The 17777-nt window shown below is 47.6% G+C and overlaps 1 protein-coding gene across 1 annotated transcript; it reads right to left on the bottom strand.

The window, feature by feature from the left end:
* Positions 1–34: 34 nt before the first annotated feature.
* On the bottom strand, positions 35–17150 carry LOC142825356 (killer cell lectin-like receptor subfamily B member 1B allele C). Its single transcript, XM_075917343.1, has 6 exons — positions 15437–17150; positions 8484–8582; positions 6924–7091; positions 3614–3768; positions 2764–2876; positions 35–452 (listed from the first exon to the last, which is right to left on the bottom strand). Exons 1-6 carry the CDS (start codon positions 15519–15521, stop codon positions 329–331), a joined length of 744 nt encoding a protein of 247 aa, XP_075773458.1. The 5' UTR covers positions 15522–17150; the 3' UTR covers positions 35–328.
* Positions 17151–17777: the final 627 nt, after the last annotated feature.

Raw genomic sequence — 17777 nt, 5'->3', positions numbered from 1 at the left:
CGCAAAACAAATCTGAGCTGTTTACACTGGCCCTTTTGCGCATAGCCTGAGTATAGAACGAGCATTCATGGGCAAAACCCACAGCCTCAGATGAAATGACCTTGAGTGGAAACAGTGCTTTTTTCCACTCAAGATCATCTGATCTGAGGCGGTGGGTTTTGCCCACGAAAGCGCATGATTCCATATGGAGAGTTTTGTTCGGCTCTAAGGTGCCCCAGGACGACTCGTTTTTTAAAAGTTGTTTTTAAGGTTACAGACTAATCTGGCTCCCCCCACTGAGACGTCTTAACGTTACAGGGGTACAAACACTGCTCCTTGGTCCCACTGGTTATATCACGGCAGCTTCTTTCTGGCAGAGCCATTTGAAGTCAGCATCACACGTATCTGACTGAATCCGGCTGCCTTTGATCCGACCGCAGCTGTTCCCATCCACGGGGCCTGAGACGGGGAAGCTGCAGAATGAAAGAGCAAGTCTATGTCATTGGTAACAAGGAAAGGGCCGGGGTGGGTCTTGTCTCCCCCTTGCTCCTTGCCCTGTCTAAGGGAGACAGGCTAGGCCCACCCCCATCGCCTTGCCCCTTCTGCACCCACCAGCCCTCTCCCCCCATGGCTGCTGGCCCCAGCTTCCCACACTTAAACCCAGAGTTGTCAAGCAGCGTGGCCTCTAATGCCCCTGTGACCAGCTGCCCTGGGGCACCTGAGCGTCAGACCATGGGGACAGTGGAACCCCAGCCACCCCTGGAGCACCCACACATGAAGCCCCTCCCGAGGGTCCAGGGTGAGCAGCCTGAATGGCCCCCCAGGATCTTGGAGCAGGGACCGAGTCAGGTAGTTTGGGAAGGCAGCCCTTTCTTGCACCAGGTATGCAGGTATGCAACCTCTTCCTGCACCAGGCAACCCCTTCCTGCACCAGGCAACCCCTTCCTGCACCAGGCAACCCCTTCCTGCAGGTGTCCTGACTTTTTCATTAAAATGGGCAAATTGTCCCATATTTTATATTCCCCCTTCCCCGCCCATGGGTACTGGCAGATCCTGCTGCGGGCCAGATCCCTGCTCACTAGCTGCCCACCCTCCGGCGGTGAGTGTGGGGGTCAGGGCTGATGATGAGGGTGGGGATGTGGAGGGCAAATCTGCAGTGTGCAGGACCGGCTGCTCCTCCTGCTGCCTGCCGGCTCTGTCGGCTGGGCTCCCCCGTCCCATCTGTGGCTGGCGCTGGCTGGGAGCGGCGGTGGCTGGTGAGTTGAGGCAAGCAGGAGCCAGTTGCATGTTCCCTTTGCTCCCACCCATCAACACTTTACATGCTCCCACCCTTTCTGTCCTCTCTCTGCTTTGCCCCCCAGCCCCACTGCCCGTGTATCCTGCCCCACTGGGGCGCATCCCCCTCCCACTGCTCTGCAGGGAACCAGACCATGGTGAGAGCACTCGGCTCACCCACAGCCCGTCCGGCAGGCTCCTTCCCTCCCCCTGCTTCTGGCTGGGCCAGCGCCCCGCGAAAGCTCAGACCCTCCCATGTCGGGCGCTGGCTAGGAGCTGAGCCCTGCCTGTGCCAAACCCCACACAGGGCGGCCCAGGAAAGTGTCTCCAGCCCCCGGCTGAGCTCTGGGGAAGTGATTTCGGGTCTGCTCATGCCCTAACCCTGCAGGCTCCACAGCCGCCCTCTAGCAGGAGCTTAGCACCTCCTCACCCCTCCCTACTCTGGGTCCCGCTGTGGGGCAGTGTGTGTGGGGGCTGCTCTGTCCCCTAGGGCCCCTCCCCTGCTGAGCCACCTCTTTGGCTGGGTTGGCTGAAGCCCCTGCAGGCAGGGACCCTGGGGCTCACTGCAGCCTTAGGGCTTAACCCTCCTGCCCTACCCGTGGGGGGTGTAGAGAGACGCTATCACATTCCTCCCCCGCACTTCCGGCTGTGGGAGCACAAAGCCCAGCGGGAGGAGCAGAGCCCAGGCCAGGGCCATGACTTGACATTTGAGGGTCCAGGCACGACCTTGTATCGGTGTCTCCCTGATGGGCACCCTGGGGAGAGACAAGGGGCACTGGCCACCACGTCCCCCTGGCACTGGCAGGAGCAGTGGCCACGTTCTGTGCAGTGGTGACATGTCCCAGCCTCCAGCTGCCCACCTGGAGGAGCTGACATGACGGAGGCAGGCTGGTTCAGTGGTTAGGGCGCTGAGCTGTGTCAATTCCTTCTCTGTCCAGGCTCCTGTGACACTCAGGGCAAGTCACTGGAGAGGGACTCTCAACCCACCTCCCCTTGAAATCAGTCAGTGGCAGGCACCTGAACAGCTTGGTGAGTAGTCTTGGTGCCTCAGTTTCCCCCATCTGTAGCATGGGGCTAATAGCCCAGCCCTGCCTCACCAGGGTGTGAGAGGATCAATGCAGTGAAGGCCGTGAGGTGCTCAGATATGGTGGTGATAGGGGCAATAGGGCAGCTCCTGGTGCCTTGGCCACACCAGGAGATGTTTCTAGGTGGTGACAATGGAAACCCCCTAGTGTCGACACAGCCCTGGTCGCATGTCAGTGCTTCTTCCATCCCCAGTCAGCACATGCTGCCCTGCTACCAGCACAGCTACGGTGGTAGAGTGGCTGCGGCACGATGGCTTGCTCTGGTGCAGCAAAAATGCCCTGAACCAAGGTGGCTGGCCTGGTCACACAGGTAGGTGCAGGCCTGGCCTTAGACAGACGCATGTTTAACAGCAGCATGTTGGACAGCGGAAGCTTTTCCCAAACATCTCTCAGGCAGCATCAGGCAGTGACAGGCAGCACTCACCACGCTGGGTCTAACTGGGAACCGTCCACCCAGATCCAGTTCCCCCCGGGGGGTGTCACTTTAAGCCCAATCCAGGCAGAGCTTGCACCTTGTATAACATCCTGTAAGGAGTCCTGTGAGGGGCAAGCAGAGGGGAACATAAGAATGGCCGTACTGGGTCAGACCAAAGGTCCATCTAGCCCAGTATCCTGTCTGCCGACAGTGGCCAGCACCAGGTGCCCCAGAGGGGGTGGACCGAAGACAATGATCAAGTGATTTGTCTCCTGCCATCCCTCTCCAGCCTCTGACAAACAGAGGCCAAGGACACCATTTTATCCCCTGGCTAATAGCCTTTTGTGGACCTAACCCCCATAAAATTATCTAGCTTCTCTTTAAACTCTATTATAGTCCTAGCCTTCACAGCCTCCTCTGGCAAGGAGTTCCACAGGTTGACTACACGCTGTGTGACGAAGAACTTTCTTTTATTAGTTTTAAACCTGCTCCCCATTAACTTCATTTGGTGTCCTCTAGTTCTTCTATTTAGGGAAGGGTGAATAGGTGGAACAGGCTGGAATTCCTGGTGGAGGCAGGGGAATGTGACTTTCTGTGCAGACCTGGTAACACCAGCCCCAGTCCTTGGTGTCACAGGGTGAACGGGCCCTTTAAGGGTGCCCTTGGCTCAGCCTCACCTGTGACAGTGCCCCTGGACGGAGTGGTTCAGGTGAGGGAAGCAGGTGACTCGGCGTCAGGCCTGATGGGGCTACCAGGGCAGCCCAAGGCCAGTCAAGACAGAGACGCTGGCTCTGTGGGTACTTTGGGGCTGGAGAACCCACAGAAAAATATTAGTGGCTGCTCCTGTGTTGTGTGTTACCAGCTCCTCCTGGCTCTGGAGCACGAGCAGCTGCGAGCTCTTCCCCGAACAGTCGTCCCGGCTCCAGTTCCAGTTTTTATTCTCTTTTGACAGCCAGTAGCACTTGTCCCCGCGCAGCAGCCAGTCCCTGGGGCAGAGTTTGCACCTGGCGCCCCCTGGAGGGAGAGATGGGAACAGAGGTGTCGTCAGTTCTGAACAGTCTGCAGCAGCTGCTTAAAAATGTTCAAGTTCCTTTTGGATCAGAGCAACCCGCCGTCCCGTTGTGGCTGGACAGCCCCTTTTCTAAGCCTGGTCCTGGTTGTACCGACTTTTTTGGCAAAATGGGCATGTGTCCCATTTCCTCTTTTCAACTTGATCAGTGGGTGGCTGCCAATGAGACCCATGCCTGCTCCTTTCAAAAAGTCGGGTGTAGAGGAACATGTGGGGAGGGGAGTCATGCCAGAGAGGCAGGTAAGGGCTTTGGCAGAGGGCAGGCAGGGTTTGACTGAACAGTGACACCAGTCCTGCCCTGAGAGAGGCTGCAGGACTCCAGCTAGTCCCACTTGGTTTCCTGTTTCCCCTTTGGGAGATCTGGGCACCTTATTACAATTGAAAATGCCATTTTTACCAGACCGAAATACCTTGGGTGCCATTGTTCCTGTCTGATGGAGGGAAGGGAACTCAAAATGGAAATACTAGGGGTGAGAGGGAGGGTTTCATTCTGTTTTGGAGAGGAAATAAAGTTCCGGATATTGCTGTCGTTTCCTCTACAGCGGTGTATAAAGCCTTCAGACTCAGATTACATCTATACTGCACTCTAAAATCGAAATAAGATACGCAATTTCCACTATGCAAATTGCATATCTTATTTCGATTTTATTTTGAAATGGGCTATTTCGAAATTTGGCATGTCTACATGGTGCCAAATTTCTAAATAAAGCACTATTTCGAGACATCCCTTATGAGGTTTACAGGGATACCAAAACAACGCATCTGTTATTTTGAAATAGTGGACGCATTCCTTGGATGCGAGATAGCTATTTTGGGATACCTCCCAAAATGCTTTTCTCAGGGGTCAGCACACAGGGTACGTCTACAATGAAGTTATTTCAGAATAAGCTATTCCAGAATAGTTATTCCGAAATAGCTTATTTCAAAATGGTACTTTTACACTGCAGGAAAGCCTCAAAATGAGTCTGAGGCTGGCTTCCTTAATGTAGATGTGCTACCTCTATTTAGAGCCCCAGGAGGAATAACTAAGAATGGCTTTGGGTTGGGCTATATCGAAATAGCATCAGTGAAGCAGCTATATACACCTTATTTCAAAATAGCTATTTCAGGATAGGCATTATTCCTTGTGGAATGAGGTTTCTAGAAGTGGGAATAAGCCATGGGTTCGGTTCAATGGATTTAGTGGAATGGATGGTCGCGGTGCCAGAAGTACCCGGCTTGTCACCGGTGCAGATTCGGGGTGATAAGGAGCATGTTGGAGAGACTCTCTTTTTTGCAGCCTTTGGTGCAGGAGAGCTTGCTTGTCTCTTCTCAGGCCTAGGAGGCTCCATATGAGAGCCAGAATCCCCGGTGCCTGGAGGCTGAAGAGCCTTGTCAAAGAGGAGCATACGAAGCCACATCTTCCTGTCACGATGAGACTGGGCAGTAAGTTTGGAGCAGTAGAGGAATTTTTTAAGGATATGTGCCTCACCAAGATATCTGATACAGGAGGAGTGCCCGTCTGATGCAGGCATGGTTTCGTGACAGGTGTCGCATTTTTTAAAACGTGGTGACCCTGGCACAGTGAGGGGTCAGAGTAAGCATCTTGGTTTTCTTGTTCTCTTTCCTCGCCTCTCCTTTATTTTTTATTTTATTTTATTTTTTTGGTATGGCCGCAGTTCCATTTAATCTTCTTCATCTTTTCTTCTTTTTTTTTAATGACAAAAAAACTAGTACTAAGACAACTGTTAACAAACAGCTGAGGATTAAACTCTCTGGGTACGTCTAGACTACATCCCTATTTCAAGAAAGGGATGTAAATTAGACGTATCGATATTGCAAATGATGCTGTACCAGTGTGGTTATTTCACTCTGACATAAGAGAGTGCCTGCTTCAGAGGCTGTGTTTAGACTACATCCCTTTTTTGAGAAAGGGATGTAAATTAGACGTATCGATATTGCAAATGATGCTGTACCAGTGTGGTTATTTCACTCTGACATAAGAGAGTGCCTGCTTCAGAGGCTGTGTTTAGACTACATCCCTTTTTTGAGAAAGGGATGTAAATTAGACGTATCGATATTGCAAAATAAGCTGGGATTTAAATATCCCGTGCTTCATTTGCATAATGGCAGCTTCCGCTTTTTTTTTTCCAAATAGTTTAGACATGGATCTTTTGAAAATAAAAGCCTTTTTTGAAAGATCTTGTAAACCTAATTTTTTGAGGAATACAGGATCTTTTGAAAAAGGCTTTTATTTTCATAAGATCCACGTCCAAACGGCCGCTTTTTTTTCCCAAAAAGCCTTGTTTCGGAAAAAAAAAAACGGTTACTTGCACCCACTAATTGGAATTGACAAAAATTAAAACTGACTGAGGAATTTGGGATAGTACATCACTACTACTGCATCTAAAGCATTACAGCATATTAAAAAGCTTTGTGTCTACTTAAAAAATCACTCTATGCCCTCAACATTGTTTTCCTGCTGCAGTTATGAGGGCAGCTGTCTGGCAAAAAACTGCCTTTTTTCAAAAAACATGAAATTTTTCACAGAACACTTTTTGCATTTGAACTTTTCTAGGTTTTGTTGAAATAGTTTTCTGCCTCCCGAGCACTTTGACTGAAAAATGAAAGTTTACTCCTATCATTAGCCCCCTTCACATTGTCACATAAGCCGTGTCACCATCTGTCATGTTTTTATTTTGCATCATGTGAAGTTTGGTGGTTTTTTTTAAGTGCCAGCTCCTAAACCAGGGGATTAGGTGAGACTCTGTTTCATTAAAGAAAGCTTCTAGCCTCATAATGACAGAGAAAAGCTCAATTGCAGGACCCAAGTGGCTTAGAAACCAGAAGGCAAATAGAAACAACCCAAAATATAATTTTCCTAAAATAAACCAATCATCTCATGCTTTTTGGGCCTCTCACATGGTTTGTGAGTGATTGGAGATCACAGCACTGGAGTAATGTATACTAAGGGGTCTCACTATGCATGAGAATTTGGTCCACTGTATTTCAAACTCAGTGTCCCTTTCATATGGTGACTGGGTTTCCTGTCACAGCGATAGCTGCAGACTCATTAATGGAGAATGACTCACAGCTCTGGGACAGTAAGAGCTGTCAGTACCTGCCAAGCTGCCATTGGGGGGTTCACAGAGAATGGATTTCAAGCGAGACCGGAAATCCTCCAGCCTGGAGCTGCCTTCAGTGCTATTGACGATTCTGGTTTCATTCTTCTCTGATGTATTCAGAGCCCCTCTGCACTGTCCTTCACAAGAGCCCTGCAACTGGGAAACTTCAAAAGAGCATCAACATCAAAGAAAATCACTTCTATTGCACTTAGTTAGGGATTAATAAAACAATTGTGTGTGTGTAAGGGTGTGAATCACCAAATAGTGCAGTATCCATCCAGGCTGGATTAACAGAGGGACCTTAGGGGCTGCAGCCAAGGGCACTGGGCTATGTGGGGCCCCACAAAAATAAATTCAAGTGGTCACCAACCCACCAATTGTGATCGACTGGTCAGGCCTGTTGCCTCTGCCAGTCAATCCACTGTGATCTCCCCAATTCTGGGTTGCTGAAGTTCAGCAGCGCAGCAAGACTCAGACAGGCTGCCCGCATGCCATGGCCTCATGCTACTCTCAGATGCTGTCGGGAGCTGGACATCTCTGTGGCCCCTAGCATGCTATGCACAATGCCCCTTCCCGCAGCACCATCCCCACAGCTCCCACTGTCCAGGAAATGGCCAATAGGAGCTGCAAGGGTGGCATTTACAAGCGCAGGCTGCACACAGAGACATGCTGTCTCCCTTCCTGCCAGGGGCCCACAGAGATGTGCTGGCAGCTGGCTGCTTCCGGAAGCAGTGTAGGGCCACGGTATGCAAGTAACCTGACTCAGTCATAATGCACTGCTGGCCAAAATAAAAAATAGCCCCAGGTCCACGGGAGTGTTAACCCATCACAGCTGGGCGACGTCTACACTGGCATGATTTTCTGGAAATGCTTTTAACGGAAAAGTTTTCCGTTAAAAGCATTTTCGGAAAAGCGCGTCTACATTGGCAGGACGCTTTTCCGCAAAAGCACTTTTTGTGGAAAAGCATCCGTGGCCAATTTAGATGAGCTTTTCCACAAAAAAGCCCCGATCACCATTTTTGCAATTGGGGCTTTTTTGCAGAAAACAAATCTGGGCTGTCTACACTGGTCCTTTTGCGCAAAAGTTTTTCGGAAAAAGACTTTTGCCCGAACGGGAGCAGCATAGTATTTCCACAAAAGCACTGACAATCTTACATGAGAACGTCAGTGCTTTTGCAGAAATTCAAGCGGCCAGTGTGGACAGCTGGCAAGTTTTTCCGCAAAAGCAGATGATTTTGCGGAAAAACTTGCCAGTCTAGACACAGCCCTGGGGTGCAGACAGGGAATCCCATTCACTGAACATACAGGTGCATTCCTGTCTCCCACCCACATGTAAGAGTGAACCTGCCTGAGCCGGCCCACACACATTTCATGCATCCAGCCCTTAGCTCTGTCTTGTTCCTGGAACATTTTCCCCTGGTGGCAAGGCGATGCCTGCCAGATCATTCACACACCGACTGGAATCAGGACGTGAACGTCGTTCAGATTTGGGGATGAGAAGAGAATTCGTGGGGCAGAATCAAACCCAAATGGGTAAATAGGTGGGTGCTACTTACCCCAAGCCCCCAGCGCTATCACAGCTACTATCAGGACGATGTTCCCAGCCCATCCGGCCCCCACAGCGATGCGATGCCACCGGGGACATGGACGGGAACCTATCAGAGACATAGTTTGGAGAAACACCCTCAGCCCCCAGTGGGAGAATTAAAAATGAAACTTGTTCTTTTCTGGAGCCTCCTGCAGCCTCCTGACATGGGACTTCCACTCCTCTTCATATGACACCATTCACAGCGTTAACAATGACAGGCGCTTTCATTCACTTCTCTGCAGTGCTCCTTCACACCTTTTTCTACACGGTCCCTTATGCATGAATGAGCTCAGTAGGTTTTTTTTTTTTTTAAAGTGCCAGTACTCTTTAACACCCAGCCGCCTGTCTGCCATTTTTATTACAGAGGTGCTGGTACTCTCCGTTCTTGCTAGATAAGTTCTGACAGGAGGTGCCAGTACTGCGTACCGGCCAGTACCATCTCAAAAAAAGCACTGGGTGAGCCTCCTGAAATCATTCTGTACAGCCATACTCTGCCCTCATATCCTTTCTTGTGGCCTCCCTGAAATGTGATACCCATGGTAAAAGCCTAGCAGGGCTGCTGGCGGGTGGGGAAGGTGGCAGATGTGGGGGCAAAAAGAGCAGATACTAATCTTCTGTACTAGTCTGTAAGCAGTCTTATGGGTGGGAGGGATGCTACTCTTTTCTAAACATCCCAGCACTCAGTAACTGAAGGGTTAAACCCAGGGTAGCCAGGAAGTGTTGGCAGGGAGTCAAAAGAACCAATGGGAAGAAAGTGTTGACATTTGCATTGAAAGAGGACTGATTGCCTTCTGTAGCTCTTTTGTGAGGAGTTCAAACCAGGAGCTGGGGAAAAAAGATGAATTGACCCAGGCAGGAATATCCATGCCTAGAAATGGATTGGTCCTTGAAGCTACAGATATGTAAGTGATAGGGAATATTTAATTAGACACGATCAGGTTATTTTCTTTGTTTTGTTGTTTGGTTAAATTCCTCTGTGCTCAGTCCGTGCGCCCCCTTCCCCCCCCCCCCCCCACACACAATGTAACTGAAGCTGAATCCCAGGGAAGCAATTCTCTGAGTTGTAATCTGTTTTTTCTCATTTGTTCGATAATACCTAGCAACCAAGTATTCTTTTTCCAAGCATATGTTTTTGTTTTGTTAATAAAATCCCCCTTTTTAAGACTGTGATCTGAATTTTGTGTCCTGGAAGATAGCAGGGGATCTGTGTATCAATACCTAAAACTGGGAGAAGCAAAATGCAGGACAATGTAGCAATTTAAAGACTAAGACTAAGACTGGGAGGTCAGACTGGGAGGACAATGTAGCACTTTAAAGATTAAGACTAAGACTAAGACTGGGAGGTCAGCTTTCAGAGATTATAGTTTGTTTGTTTTTTTCAAGCTCTTTTGTGGTAAAGAGCTTGGGGTACCGCATGGGAAGAAGTTCCCAAGTGAGTCTTCCTGGCTTAAAAAATAAAGGGGTTTTGCACTTGGGTGGTGGCAACATGCCACCCGAGGTCAGGGATTTTGTGACCTTGGGAAGTTTTAAAAACAGAAGCCTATAGAGGCAAGGTATTTTCAAGTCTCTTGTGGCACTCGGAGTGCCAGAGTGGGGAATGCCCTTGACAAACAGAAACATATTTATACCTATCTCACCCTACATTTCCCTATGTTCACTAATTTTTTGTTCCAAAAAACTAATTTTTTGTTCCAAATGAAGCTTGTGACACTCACAGGGTTTCCAATCACTACAGGAGACTTAAATTTCTTCCTGTTGTAATGAATATTAATTTGGAGTCCATTCAAAAATTACATCATTTTGTTCATATAAGTGTATCACTGTGTGTGGATTTTCACAGACACCTAATTCAGATCATTACTATGAACTTTACAGAACTAATTATCCTGAGATTACAAGTGGTCACAACAGTGGGAATAATTTTTGAAAAATGAAAAATTATTGTCTGGTCTATATGCGTTCAGTATCTAGTAAGGCATCTGCACCTAACTAGAACCGTTGGCACTGCTGCCTGGTATATTTCATAGTAATTAATGATGAATAATTAGTAGTTATGGTTGTGTTTTCTGTTTTTTTTAAATGGCTTGTTTATTGTACTTTAAAATGTCTCAGGAAAATTATTTGGTGGTTTCAGACTATCATGAATTATTTCAGGCTGAAACGAGAGGGGTTTTTAAGAAAAGGAAGTGGGAAGCTCAAAATCATCCTTATATTGGAACTTGACTTCCAATCTTAACTGCTATATAACGTCAATGCTGTGACTGCATGATTTTGACAGCATCTTAGGAAACAACTTAATTTTAATTTCAGCCTTAGACCCTGATCCTTTACTGATTTCAGCACGGGTATAATGTGAAACTTGTGAGTGACTGCTTCATTGAGATGACTCATTTGAGGGAAGTTAAACATGGTCATAAACATCTGTGGGTTGGGGCCTGGGGACTCACAGCACAAAGCTTTGCACCTCGGCTGCAAGTATGTGGAGGAGAAGGCCCTTAGTTGTAGGACTGGAAATACCTTGTTACCAAGGGTCATGGCAGATTCAATATCACTGACAAATTTAAAATCAAAACTGGATGTTTCTGACTAGATCTGCTCTAGGAATTGTTCTGGGGAAATTCTACTCAGCATGTCAGACTAGATCAGGGGTCTCCAAACTACGGCCCGCGGGCCGGATGCGGCCCGCGAGGCCCTCTCATCCGGCCCGTGGAGACCTTTTTGTCTACGGAAAAAAAATTACGGAAATTTACGTGTATCCTGCCAAGATCAGCCGCCGCTTACGTGGACGTTATGTTTTTACCAAATTAAAAGAGGACTGGTGGGTTTTTACCAGTTTTTGCCCAAGGAAGACTTTCCTAATGTCAAAACTTTTGCATCAAGGTACCTTTCAACCTTTGGAACAACATACCTGTGTGAACAAACATTTTCAAGAATGAAATACGTGAAGAACAATTTGAGAACAAACTTGTCCGATGATAATCTCAGGTCACTGTTGATGTTAGGGACAACAAATCTAAAGCCAGAAATGTCTGCTATTTTGGCATCCAGGAAACAATTTCACGATTCACACTAATACAGGTGTTCATGTGTAGTGTATCAATGTGTTATTAAATAATAACTGAATAAAATAATATTAAATAAATAATTAAAAACAACATCCATGTTTTGATTGTTTTTTATTTGGACCTCAAGTGTGTAGTCGGCCCCCGAACTGCTGTTTGATAGTTAATGCGGCCCTCGGGCTGAAAAGTTTGGAGACCCCTGGACTAGATGATCACAATGGTCCCCACTCTGAATAAAGGCCTCAGACCTGTGGTTGGATCCACATGGATGGGCCCTTGTGCCCATTCACTTCAATGGGATTCTGTGCAGGTGTGAATGAAGATCCACCCGTAAAGGGATCAGATCAGAGTAGGACTGGGGCCTAAATTTCCATTCCTTAACATAGTGCCAGTTTTCAGCATAACAAACGTATGTAACTCTGGCTAAAGAAACCACGTAAAGTCCAATTCAGCTCTTAGTTAGTGTTTGTAGCAACTACACTGACCACTAGGGCATCACTCTGGATTTACACAGCTGTCACGTGCAAAATCTAACTCCTAACATACTTTTCAAGAGTAGATCAGATCCTGTTTGAAAAGAATATCTAACATGCATCGATACGATTTTATGCTGGTTCACAGCAAGAATTAAATTTAACTAGACAACCACACACTAAGCTAGGTATTTTTTCTTCAGAATCTGAAGCTCACAAAAGCTTGTGCCCTAATGCCCTAATCATTAGTCTTTTAAATGTCACCAGACTCCTTGTTGTTCTTGATCTAGGCCTGTTCTGTGAGGACCATTCATAATACGTAAGGAACTTAATGCTCCCGTATTTGGGACAAGGAGCTGCGAATAGTCTTGCTTCTCCTGTGAGCCTCAACTATGGTTGGTCCTACAAGTGACCAGGGCACTGGATGCTGGAAACCACTTTGGACACTGGACTTGTCCATTCAGAGTGAGAAAAGTTTGAACTGAACCCAAAGGATTCTGGCCTGTGGCAAAATCTATATAAAGGCATGAAACCAAACAATACGAGCTGCTGCGAGACACCAGGACACCCCAGTTACCTACCACGATGACCACTGGAAACATCTTATGCTAAACAGGGGGAAAGATCAGGCCCAAGCTGGTAGGTTGCTCAGCTTGTGAAAAAGAGGATTAGAGCTACGGTTAGAGTAAGAATTTGCATGTAACAGGATTCTTAATGCAGGGGTTCTCAAACTGTGGGTCCTGACCCCCTAGGGGTCATGAGCAACTTAGAGGGGGGTCGTGAACAACTTAGAGGGGGGTTGCAGCAACTTACAGGGGGGGTCGCAGTATCACAAAGTTTGAGAACCCCTGTCTTAAATGCATTAAGCTTAGCCGGCATGTTTTATTTTATTTTGTGTACTAACTTTGCTTGGTGTGCTATTCTTCATAACCACTTACATCCTACATTTTATACATAATAAATAAAATCACTTTTGTTTATTAATAAACCCAGTGTAAATAATTGTTACCAGGAGAGTGGGACTTTTCAGTTTAGAAAAGAGGAGACTGAGGAGGAATATGATAGAGGTCTATAAAATCATGAGTGGTGTGGAGAGGGCAGGCAAAGAAAAGTTATTTATTAGTTCCCTAAATAGAAGAACTAGAGGACACTAAATGAAATTAATGGGTAGCAGGTTTAAAACTAATAAAAGAAAGTTCTTCTTCACACAGCGTGTAGTCAACCTGTGGAACTCCTTGCCAGAGGAGGCTGTGAAGGCTAGGACTATAATAGAGTTTAAAGAGAAGCTAGATAATTTCATGGGGGTTAGGTGGCACCTAAAAGGCTATTAGCTAGGGGATAATATGGTGTCCTTGGCCTCTGTCAGAGGCTGGAGAGAGATGGCAGGAGACAAATTGCTTGATCGTTGTTTTCGGTCCACTCTCTCTGGGGCACCAGTGCTGGCCACTGTGGGCAGACAGGATACTGGGCTAGAAGGACCTTTGGTCTGACCCAGTACGTCCGTTCTTATGTTCTTATGAGAGGGCACAACCACTGTTCATCTCTATCTCTCTTTCCTTGATAATGGGAGCAAATAATTTACGAGCTCACTCTGTATAAACTTCATGCATAGTGAGATGGATTTATCTGGGGTTCTGGTTCCATCGGGCCGGTGTGCTTTTTCAAATCCCATTGCCTGATCCTTCCCAGGGTTGAGTGGATCTCAGTGTGTGTGTTGCTCTGCTGTGAGCAGTGACTCCCGACTCTGTGTCTTGGCTGGGAGAAACCAGAGGTTCTGACTTGGCAAGATAGGGTGGTAAGGTCCCCAAGAGGGCAGCTAGACAAGCCCAGTGGTAATTCCAGCACATCAAATGACAATCTCAAGAGCAGGGTGGCCAACCTGTGGCTCTTGAGCCACATGCGGCTCTTTGCTCACAGAAATGCGGCTCTCAGGGTTACGGCTCGTTCGGAGCAGCATGCCTGTTTTGTGCACGTGCCCCAGTGCCTGGAGGGAGACGTGCATGGCTGTGGCAGCGGCAGCTCCAGTGAAACTCAGGCATTGGGGTAGAATGGGAGGGACCTGGGGGGGGGGGCCTGGCTCTGGGGGAGGGCATTGGGTTAGAGTGGGGAGAGCTGGGGGTGTCTGTGTCTGGCGGAGGGCATTGGCTTGGGGATGGGGGCTAAGGGTGCCTGGCTCTGGGGGAGGGATGTGTGGCTGTCTGCACTACTGTCCCCAGCTCTTTTGGCTCTTTGTGTCTAACTCCGTGGCCACCCCTGTTCAAGAGGATCTCTGTCTGAATCCATCACAACATTGTTTCTTATATTTTTATTATTATTCCCTCCAACACTGAAACTCCTGATGGTCCCCATCTCCGCCATTTTCTCCCCCCTGACTTTCCACACTTCAGTTGAACTACAGTGATCAGAAACAGATCACATCATCTCTGTCTTTGGAACGCTTGCCTGGTTTCATGGCCATTTCAGCACCCAGTATAAAATCCACTTCCTTGTCTCTGTCATTCCCACTCATCCACCCCCCTTGGCCAGGTTCTTCTCTTTTCTTCCTCTTCTCTGGTCCCGTTTTCTACATTCCTCGGATACTGGGCTTCCCTCTCCCTCCTTATATCACTACAAGGTTAGCAGGCCTGTCCTGCTTGCCCTCATTATCTAGATCGAATGACGCTCAAGATGAGGAGCATCTTTGGTGCTCTCCCTCACCTCTTCCCTTTCGTTAAACTTTTGAGTACCTTAGATTTTACTGCATTTGTAGCCTTTTCTCCCTGAGCCTGGCACCCTCCCCAAACCCAGCACCCTCTGGACATAATTGGCTCCCTACGTGGCTTCAGATTCCACCCCTTCTCTCAGAGGTATGTGGATTTTAACCCTCCCTCTGATATAATAAATTCTATTTTGTGAGCAACCCACATTCCTTGTGCTCAATCATTCTCTCTCAGACTTGCCCAATGAACTGCTCTCTGCCCCCCACCCCCAACTATAACCCACTTACAATGTACTGATACCTCAATAGTTTGCTAGTATGTCTGAAAACATGCGAAATCAGTAGGAAGGCACCATACAAAGTACAGCGTATTGCATTGCACTTGCATTTGCAGGCTTTGATTGTCAGCTGCTATGAAGTTTTCCGTGACATGCAGCACTAACAAGCTAAAGGGCACTCTATTACCTTAAGAGAATTCAGTTGCCAAATGCTGAGAGTGGTAAAGGGTTTCCCAGTAGCTCAGTCCTACCATGCATAAAGCATGGAGCTGCTTTTTGGCTCTAGACACAGTTTCTCTAAACTGCCTAGGCTGCAAGTCAAAAAACCAAACCTAAACAACTTAGAAAAATGGAATCCTCACCAAAGACTACCCATGTTGGGGCAAAAATAAGAAACTAAATCCACTTACTGAGGTGCGGAGATCGTATTGGTGGCCTCGAAGAGGAACTGGCTCCAGGAATGTTTAAATCAGCATAAATTATTTCTCCAGCCATGGCAAGTACAGAGGAAGATGTGAGCGTACAGTTGTATCTAAGAGCAGCCTCATGTGGATGTCTGCCCTCTGGTGAGCAGTAGCATATTTCTGTTCTTTTCTATGCCAGATCTTACAATGTGCTCCTCAACGTAATGTCTGAGAGACTTGTGTTAGTGCATTAGGCAACGTGACTAACACCTGTCATGTGTTTGTTCTCTCCTCACCTCCCCAGAGGGAGAAATGTGCAGCAAAATGTCTTGGTTTGGTAGCGTGTGTGTGAGGGGGTTTTTGTTTTTATATAAATATACCTGTTGCTATGTGGTTAGAGATGGCAAGACAGCAAGGCCAAAGAAACGTGCCCTGCACTTGGAGTGGAAGATGGGAAAGTTTGTGATGATCTTTAGTTCTTTGGGAAATTCATTCCAGAGAACGTTCTGTGTCCTGCTTCTGTTGGGTGATCCCATTGGACGAGGGGAATGCAATTGACAACTATAGTCTTCATCCTAGAGCTTTAGATGGTGTTTTAGATGCCTTGGGCCTTGGCCATAGAGTGCTTTGAAGACAAGACTAAGACTACATCTATTCTATGCGTTGGATTGAAATTTTTAAGGTCAATGTCTTATCATCCAATGTGGTTAAGTCAAAGGCGCATATCCTCACAATAATGGGCAGGGCTCAACAAATAATGCAATCTACTCGCCCGTGGTGAGTAGATTGCAACCCGGAAGAGCCAGGTTTGGGCGATCTGCGCCGGACGAGCCCTGATAATGTTCGGTGAGCCCTGATAATGGTCAATATACAAACATGATTGAAGGAAGTAACATATAGTATGTTTAATTTATTATAACAGCCTTCATCCTAGAGCTTTAGATGGCGGTTTAGATGCATTGGGCCTAGGCCATTGAGTGCTTTGAAGACAAGGACTGAGGCCACATCTACATTACAAGATTACATTTCATTTATTAAGGTCGATGTTTTACCACCCAATTTTGTTAAGTCTAAGGCACGTGTCCCCACTTTGCAAGAGAATTCGACACTGTTGAAAGTAGGTCAAAGTAGCACAACCTCAGATGGCAGGCTACCCTGGGGGTAGCTATACCTTAGAGCCTGTGGCCCTTTGCATTCTGGGTTAAACTCTTGATGGACAATAGGACCAAAACCATGCAGCAGATTGTTCTAGGTACATGTTGTCAGCATCCCATAATGCACTTGTTTGTTCACTCCCCACTCCAGTTTATTGTAATGGTAAATATTCTTCTCATGCCATTTCTTTACCTGGCTACCCATGCAGATACCATAACACTGTGAGCATGGATTCCATGCTGGAGCTCGCTGCACATTGTGATAACGATGTTAACCATCATGTGCTGTATGCTGGAACATATCCACATGATATCCATGGTCCATCGGAATGAGGATGAATTGCAGGAGGCCATGAACATGCTCTTATGTGAAGCTCTTGTGAGCTAAGTGAGTGTCAGATTTGATCCTCTGGTAACAGTGGAACCCAGTTCAAGTGCTGTCAGACATGCACAGACTGGTGGGACCCCATCGTGATGCAGGGATGGGATAAACAGCCGTGGCTACAAAACTTCCAAATGCTCAAGGTCACTTTCAAGGCACTTTGTGAATTGCTGTTGTGATCCAAGGCAATGTCTACACTGGCAGGTTCTTGTGCAAAAACGGCTGTTCTTGCGCAAGAACCTTCAGAGCGTCCACACTGCCCGCCCGCTCTTGTGCAAGAAGATTTACAGTACGGCGTCGGAAGACAGGGCTTCTTTCACAAGAGCTATGCCCTTTTCTAACAGGTGTAAGCCCTCTTGTGCAAGAGCTCTTGTGCAAGAGGACAGTGTGGATGCTTGGCAGGGGTTTCTTGCACAAGAAAGCCCTATGGTTAAAATGGGCATTAGAGCTTTCTTGCGCAAGAGAGCATCCTCACTGCCATGGATGCTCTTGCACAAAAGCACATGGCAGTGTGGTCGTGTTCTTGCACAAGAATTCTTGCACAAGAACCCTTGCACAAGAACTTGCCAGTGTAGACATAGTCCAAGTGGCCAAGGCCATCAGCATCCTTCTGCTATAGAGGGCAATGACTCTGGGAAACATGGAGGACATAGTGAAGGGCTTTGCCAAGCTGGGGCTCCCACACTGTGGCAGGGCGATAGACAGAACACACATCTCTATTGTGGCACCCGAACACCATGCCAAGGAATACAAAACCACAAGGGGTACTTCTTAATGGTACTGCAGGGGCTGGTGGATCACAAGGGTCGTT

This window comes from Pelodiscus sinensis, unplaced genomic scaffold, assembly GCF_049634645.1.
Source record: "Pelodiscus sinensis isolate JC-2024 unplaced genomic scaffold, ASM4963464v1 ctg52, whole genome shotgun sequence".
Lineage (NCBI taxonomy): Eukaryota > Metazoa > Chordata > Testudines > Trionychidae > Pelodiscus > Pelodiscus sinensis.
The sequence above is the reverse complement of the archived record's forward strand: the minus strand, read 5'-3'. Positions and strand labels throughout refer to the sequence as shown.

Excerpts from the sequence above, each read along its gene's own strand:
- LOC142825356 (XM_075917343.1), bottom strand. The coding sequence starts at position 15,521 with ATGGCTGGAGAAATAATTTATGCTGATTTAAACATTCCTGGAGCCAGT. Across the intron at positions 3,769-6,923 it reads CCCCAATGGCAGCTTGGCAG|GGGGCGCCAGGTGCAAACTC; the intron begins GTACTGACAGCT and ends CTCTCCCTCCAG. Across the intron at positions 453-2,763 it reads TCCCAGTTAGACCCAGCGTG|CTTCCCCGTCTCAGGCCCCG; the intron begins GTGAGTGCTGCC and ends TTCATTCTGCAG.